The sequence below is a fragment of the Pipra filicauda genome, unplaced genomic scaffold (assembly GCF_003945595.2).
Source record: "Pipra filicauda isolate LSUMZ 115617 unplaced genomic scaffold, ASM394559v2 scaffold7_size6619720_pilon, whole genome shotgun sequence".
In the NCBI taxonomy this organism is placed as follows: domain Eukaryota; kingdom Metazoa; phylum Chordata; class Aves; order Passeriformes; family Pipridae; genus Pipra; species Pipra filicauda.
The window spans coordinates 5,943,616-5,951,531 of NW_024104976.1; the positions used below are offsets into that span (position 1 = coordinate 5,943,616).

The window sequence follows — 7,916 nt, forward strand, 5'->3', positions numbered from 1 at the left end:
TGTTATATCACATTAACTTCTTGTAAACTATTGTGCAGTAACAATAAAAATGTGGGTCTGAGATATGTTTTCCTCATAAAAGGCATATACATTTTTTCTATTCTATGTCACTAGACTGGTTTCATGTCAAGTGATGTATGAGAAAAACAGGATGACATTTATTCTGAATAAGTAAATTAAAAAAAAATACAACAAAAAAAAACCCCAAACCCAAACAAGCAACCTCTCCCCCCAAAAAAAAAACAAAATCAAGGCAAATCAAGACAAAAAGTCGAAAACAAAAAGTCAGTATTGAAGAGTTCCCAAATTATGAAGAATGAAGGCGATGGTGTCTGAAGAGTGTTTTTTCCAAGGCCTTCTGGAACGCCTTGTTTCTCAAGCTGTAGATGACTGGGTTCAGAAGGGGTGTGACCACGGTGTAGAGCACAGCAACAGCTTTATTGAGGTCTGAGGAGAGGCCGTAGGTGGGACGGACATATATGAAAATCGTTGTACCATAGTATATAGTCACCACCATGAGGTGTGAGCTGCAGGTGGAGAAGGTTACTCTTTTTCCAGAAGCAGAGGGTATCTTCAGGATGGTAAGGATTATAAAGAGGTATGAAACCAGAGTCAAAAGAAAGCAGCTGGGAAGGACCAGGAGAGAGATCATGAAGATGACAGCTTCTGTGACAGTGGTGTCTGAGCATGAGAGCTTCAACAGCGGAGAGATATCACAGAAGAAGTGATCAATGAGGTTGTAGCTGCAAAAATGCAACCTGGAGATCATCAGGCAGGGCAGAACACCAGTGAAAACACCAGTGACCCAGGAGCCCACAGCCAGACGTGTGTAACACTCATCAGTCATGACCACACTGTACTGCAGGGGCTGACAGACCGCGAGGAATCGGTCGTATGCCATCGCTGCCAAGAGGTAGCATTCAGTAATTCCCAGGGAAACGAAATAGTAAAGCTGTGCCATGCATCCTGAGAAAGAGATGCTCTTCCTCTTTGCCAGCAGATTGGACAACATCTTAGGAACAATTGTGGTGGTGTAACAGACTTCCAGGAAAGAAAGGTTCTGGAGAAATCTGAACATGGGTGAATGAAGTTTTGGCTCCAGTTTCACCACCAATATAATAATGATGTTTCCTAAGATGGTGAGAATATAAATAACCATAACCACCATGAATAGCAAGATCTGACAGTATGGGTTGCTGCTGAAGCCCAGTAGCTTGAATTCCAGCACTGCTGTAACATTTGTCATCTCTCAGAAAGAGCTAGGATTTGTCTGCTAAGGAAAATATCAGTATCAGAATATGATAACTTTCAGTGGTTAAAATTTATAAAGATTAGGATTCTCAAATAAAACTTTGGGAACAGCATCAAAATCACTACCAGTTCTGTCCTTTTCACCCTGTACTTTCCTGGACTCTTTCTCTCATGAAATGTAAGTTTTAACACGTATTTCATAAACTTGACACTGACAGTTATAGAATACATTGCAAATAGTCCAGTTGCACACAAATATATGTATAAGAAAGTGCACAAATATATAAAGGTATAATTTATACTAATCAATACCATAAAATTATATACTTACAGGTATACAGTTTATGAACTTAGACACACACACACCAAGGATCTGCTTTCTGCTGGAAGAAATAAAAACTTATATACATAATCAACAGTGATTATTGCATTGAATATTCCACTCGTTAATGCACACATGGTTTTTTTCATAAAAATGTAGGTAATTATTTGCATGGTCCATACACATATAAGGGTACAAATAAGAATCCTCTCAAAATGTTCTCTCATGAAGGACAGCAAACTTTCACAAGGATTAATCAGCAAACTATTATTTCTTGTTAAATGCTTTGAGTGAAGATATAATTTCCACCTCAAGAACAGAAACAATAGAGAATAATCTTTTACTAGCCATTGATTAAGAGCATTGATTAAGAACTCCATTTTCCATGTTCAAAATAATGCTGATACACATGGCAGTGGTACCTGGTTACTTACAGATGAAACAATGCACATAATATTCAGCATGTGTCCAATTTTTCCAGAGCTGTTTTCCAAGCTGTGAATGCATTAGGTGCAAGTAGGTTTCAATCTGCATTCAGGCCCTTGTCTAAGGGTGTATGCATCAGTAACTTTGTTATTTTTGGGAGTTAAGGCACAATTAATGTCAGTATCAGAAATATTAATTAATTATCTGGTACTCTGTAGTTTGAGTCCTATTACTAAACCCTTACACTGACTAAAACATCATCTTGGATAGAAACACTTTCAAAGTGACCTCCCTCTTGGTCAATCTCGGCTTTCACAGAGACACAGAGACAGAGATAAAAGCTGAACTGTACCAAGCATGGATTTCAAACCTTGCTAATGATCTCTGAGGATTAATGCCATGGGTGGAGACACTCCATGGGGCACAATAGCAACAAGGGACTGATGATACATGTGCAAGGGAGACCTTGTTAGTAAGAGAAGGAAAAAAAATCAGTGAAGTCCTGATGAAACTGAACCACTTCGGTCTCTTTTCTTGCTGTAGAATATTTTTTGTAGCTGTAACAATATCCACAACCCACTCACACTTTTGTTACCTCAGCAAAAATACTGCCAGTGTTACTGAGAGGAAATGATTCCCAAGTGATAGAAACCCTATTGTTCCTGTTCACCATAACTTCACTGTCTGCCTTTCCCCAGAGAGCACCTGCCATCCTCTTCTGCTTGGACACTTGGTAGAAGACCAAGAGGGAGTCCATTCAAAAGTGACTGGCCCGCAAATGAGACAAGGGCAGAGTGGAATGGCTGAGCAGGAGCCTGTGCATCAACCAGTAGAGAAAATCTCCAGCCCCCCGGCACACACTGGCCAGGGGCAGTTGCAATTTCAGGAGAAAGAAACACAAGGAGACTCGGGCTGTGATGAAGCATTGCTTTAATGCAAACAGAAAGGGCTTTGGGAGAGGAGGGGGAAGAGTGCTGAGCACGAGAGGGAGAGGGCTCCACAGGACATCACCCCTTGCAGCAGCGGGATGCAGAGCACCTGCAAGGCGCTCCTTTCTCCCCATCACAGCTAGAGCTGGTGAGAATCGCCCCCCATCCACAGCAAGGGCAGGGGAAGTGCTTTGCCTTGGTCAGGGCAAAAGCTCCGGAGCCTGGGAGGGAGGGAGGGTGAGGGTCTAGCTGAGGATAACAAGGAAAGCATAGGAAGATTAAGAGCAAGAAGTGCACAATGTCAAGGGATGACACACGGCTCCTGTGCGTGGAGGGGAAGAGGCAGGAGCCCCACACACTGTGAAACCACAGGCATCTCCCCCATCCTGGATCCAGATCTCGTTTGTTCGTTCCTGGTCGTCCTTCCCAACATGAGGGATCCACCGTCCCTACCAGCAGGGATTGCACAAACGCAGGGACCCACAGAGACCGCTCCCAAGGCCTGCAAATCTCCCAAATCCAAGGGAGCCCCCAGAAGAGATGGGAACCCCCGCAGAGCTGAGGTTGCTGCCAACAGCAGCTGACAGAGAGGATCCCACGGCTGTGCTCTGAGGGAAGGAGGTGAGGATGGGGCCCGGCATGGTCACCACCACCGGGGAGGGCTCGATGTACACGGTGGAGTCAGCGCAGCGCTGGACACAGGGCTCGTTGCAGCTGCTTGCAAGGGGAGCTGGGCCGCAGGGGCCACAGGGACATGGGGGACAGGGTCTGTAGCAAGACATCTCTGGGTGAAGGAGGCAGAGCTGGAACACAGAGCAGGGCGTGAGCATGACATGGAAGCTGAGGGGAGACAACAGATCAGAACATCAAGTGCCTGTGCAAAGAGCCCGGTGCGGTTCAGACTTACCTGGCTGACAGGGGAGATGGCAGCGAGGGCAGTGGATGGCAGCTGTGGAGACACAGGGACTTTTATACCCTGTCTCCAAAGCCTTGGGGGGCCCAAAGCATTCTTTTTGCATGAAGCATTCTCCTGACTTGCAGTATTTGCTTGCAACGTGCTCCTGGATGTTTACACATTTCCCCCTTTCATCAGACAGGGTTTGCTCCCATTGAACACGTGGGCAAGAATAAAGGTGCCCTTTGAAGTTCATCAATCGTTATGCTGCTTCTTAAAGCCACGGGTCTTGTTGTCCATCTTGTCTAGGCTGCCCGCAGAAACACACAGCGGCATTGCTGGCCACGCACATTCCTGGGGCACGGTCTCCACCACCGCCCTTCCACACCACACACTGACCTCAGGCACTCAGGAGTTCAGCACCTGAAGCACCCCACCTGTTGACATATGCCTTCACTGTGGCCTGTGGTTATCAGTCCTTGTGGCTCACCCACTGTCCAAGTCATATGGACATCAGCAAAACATCAAAGGGTAGGCCAAAGAGCTGAACTGCTCACTCTCATGAGGACTGTCCAGCTGTTTCACTCCTGGATGGGAAAGGTGTTATTCCTAGACAATATAACCATTGTTTTTCTTCTTCCCACTGGGCATATGAGTTCAGCTGAGAGAGTTTGTTGTTTACTGAAAAACAAGTCTATGAAAGGTATGTTCGAAGAGCCTTATGACTCCTTGTCTGAGACTGAGCCAAGCCAAAATGGCTTTGTTTTTCTCCTCATGCTCATCCTGGAGGCAAACAGCCTCTCTGAGATGTGGGAAAGACTAGGAACCAGAGCTCTGAGGTGCTTCTGTTGTGTAAGGATCAGAAGAAACAGTTCCTGTACTGGGTGCAGAAGAGTGCAAGAGCTGGGCAGAGGATGGGTCAAAAAAGATTCTGGTGGATCATTGCCCAAATGTCTAAAGACAACTGCAAAGCCAATGAGTCTCTGCTGGGCAGGCCAAGGCCCTGAGCCGGAACCAACATTGAGGTGTCTTCAGGTGCTGAACTCCTGAGTGCCTGAGGTCAGTGTGTGGTGTGGAAGGGCGGTGGTGGAGACCGTGCCCCAGGAATGTGCGTGGCCAGCAATGCCGCTGTGTGTTTCTGCGGGCAGCCTAGACAAGATGGACAACAAGACCCGTGGCTTTAAGAAGCAGCATAACGACTGATGAACTTCAAAGGGCACCTTTATTCTTGCCCACGTGTTCAATGGGAGCAAACCCTGTCTGATGAAAGGGGGAAATGTGTAAACATCCAGGAGCACGTTGCAAGCAAATACTGCAAGTCAGGAGAATGCTTCATGCAAAAAGAATGCTTTGGGCCCCCCAAGGCTTTGGAGACAGGGTATAAAAGTCCCTGTGTCTCCACAGCTGCCATCCACTGCCCTCGCTGCCATCTCCCCTGTCAGCCAGGTAAGTCTGAACCGCACCGGGCTCTTTGCACAGGCACTTGATGTTCTGATCTGTTGTCTCCCCTCAGCTTCCATGTCATGCTCACGCCCTGCTCTGTGTTCCAGCTCTGCCTCCTTCACCCAGAGATGTCTTGCTACAGACCCTGTCCCCCATGTCCCTGTGGCCCCTGCGGCCCAGCTCCCCTTGCAAGCAGCTGCAACGAGCCCTGTGTCCAGCGCTGCGCTGACTCCACCGTGTACATCGAGCCCTCCCCGGTGGTGGTGACCATGCCGGGCCCCATCCTCACCTCCTTCCCTCAGAGCACAGCCGTGGGATCCTCTCTGTCAGCTGCTGTTGGCAGCAACCTCAGCTCTGCGGGGGTTCCCATCTCTTCTGGGGGCTCCCTTGGATTTGGGAGATTTGCAGGCCTTGGGAGCGGTCTCTGTGGGTCCCTGCGTTTGTGCAATCCCTGCTGGTAGGGACGGTGGATCCCTCATGTTGGGAAGGACGACCAGGAACGAACAAACGAGATCTGGATCCAGGATGGGGGAGATGCCTGTGGTTTCACAGTGTGTGGGGCTCCTGCCTCTTCCCCTCCACGCACAGGAGCCGTGTGTCATCCCTTGACATTGTGCACTTCTTGCTCTTAATCTTCCTATGCTTTCCTTGTTATCCTCAGCTAGCCCCTCACCCTCCCTCCCTCCCAGGCTCCGGAGCTTTTGCCCTGACCAAGGCAAAGCACTTCCCCTGCCCTTGCTGTGGATGGGGGGCGATTCTCACCAGCTCTAGCTGTGATGGGGAGAAAGGAGCGCCTTGCAGGTGCTCTGCATCCCGCTGCTGCAAGGGGTGATGTCCTGTGGAGCCCTCTCCCTCTCGTGCTCAGCACTCTTCCCCCTCCTCTCCCAAAGCCCTTTCTGTTTGCATTAAAGCAATGCTTCATCACAGCCCGAGTCTTCTTGTGTTTCTTTCTCCTGAAATTGCAACTGCCCCTGGCCAGTGTGTGCCGGGGGGCTGGAGATTTTCTCTACTGGTTGATGCACAGGCTCCTGCTCAGCCATTCCACTCTGCCCTTGTCTCATTTGCGGGCCAGTCACTTTTGAATGGACTCCCACTTGGTCTTCTACCAAGTGTCCATGGTGAGCAGAAGAGGATGGCAGGTGCTCTCTGGGGAAAGGCAGACAGTGTCACTTGGTGGCATGCTGATGGAGGACGGGAGATCTCTTCCTTCTGCCACCTGCCCTGTGCCATGGTGACTGTTGCTCGGGCAGAGAACAAGCTGAGGCAGTTTTAGTCAAGCCAGTGAAGGGACAACCAAGCCTGGGAAACAGCACATCCAAACAGTGTATCTGTGACTAAGGAAGATGATGCTCACTCACATACAGGTATCACTGTCACTGCATATTTAAAGTGTATCATTCAGGCTACAAGCATGGGGTGAGGTGAGTGGTAGATGGCATTTTAGTGTAAAAGCCTCACCTTCAGCTGAACTGTTTTTCAAAGGTGAAAACATCTTTTTTTTCTATAAGCCATGACACTTTCAAAAACCCATTGCTTCTGAGAAGCTTCACCATAGGCTAAAGTCACCAACAGATAGATGTGCCTGCCCAGAGGTTGTCAGCACACTGTATCAGCTCTCCTGCTTGAGCTGCTGCTTCTCAGCACAGTTGTTGCTCCGGCCAGCACTGCTCACAAGCCTTTGTCTGAGAGACAGACTGGAAAATGTAGGTTTTTTTCCTTGCTTCCTTCCTCTTCTTAACCATCTGGGGAAGAATGTGCCTCACGAGTATAAGTGGACACAGGAAGGTTTCCCCTTGCCACGTGAAGCGGGTGGACTCCACCATCTGGGTGAGGTAGGTTTCCTTCATGACAGCGTTTGGTGTAATGTGACGGAATGCACATCTCTCCAGAGAGTTGTTCAGTACATGGATACTGACCTTGGGTGTTGTCACCACATCTCAGGCCAGCAACAGGCCTTGCCCAGCAGCCTGTGTTCAGTGGCACTGAATCTCCCACCACCCCCAGCACTGTCTATAAGTGTGACATATGTATGCCCATCAGCAGCCTTGCAGAGTGGCTGGCTGCCTGGAGGACCCCATGAGCAGGGGGAGGAGTGGGAAGTGCAGAAGATTCCTCTTGATTCTGTCCCCTATATCCTGCCCAGGATCTCTGCCATTCCCTGCAGCCCACCCATAGAGCATCATTGCTTTGGGAGCTGCTCACAGGCAGCTCTGAACACCTCTGAATATGTGGCTAAGGAGGGGCAGAGGCCAAGAGGAGAGGGGCCAGTCTGGCTGGAGTGCTTTCCCAAGGCCAAGGCCACACGGTTTACAGCAGTTTGGACCTTGTCAAAGCAGGTAGCTAGGAAACAGCAGCAAGGCCTTTCTTTGCACAGCTGTGGCTCAGCCTGGAAACACAAGAACCAGAGCATCAGAGATTTCCACTATGAGAAGGTGGTTATGTGGGGGGCAGCATCCTCACAGCTTGGTAGGAGAGTTGTGCCCAAAACTGGCTGGCTGGAGCTACAGAGACACAGCTTGGAGCAGATCCTGCAGCTGCTGAGCTCAGAGGATTTCCTGGCCAGCCCGCCACAGGCTATCCAGAGCAGGAGCTGAGCCAACCCAGGCCTCAGAACAGCCCCAGGAGAGTTGTGCCTTTTAGACGGATTTCT

At 49.1% G+C, this 7,916-nt stretch overlaps 1 protein-coding gene across 1 annotated transcript; it reads right to left on the reverse strand.

Moving 5' to 3' along the window:
• Positions 1-307: 307 nt before the first annotated feature.
• On the reverse strand, positions 308-1,322 carry LOC113998824 (olfactory receptor 11L1-like). Its single transcript, XM_027741858.2, has one exon. It carries the CDS (start codon positions 1,244-1,246, stop codon positions 308-310), a length of 939 nt encoding a protein of 312 aa, XP_027597659.1. The 5' UTR covers positions 1,247-1,322.
• Between the last annotated feature and the right edge of the window lie 6,594 nt (positions 1,323-7,916).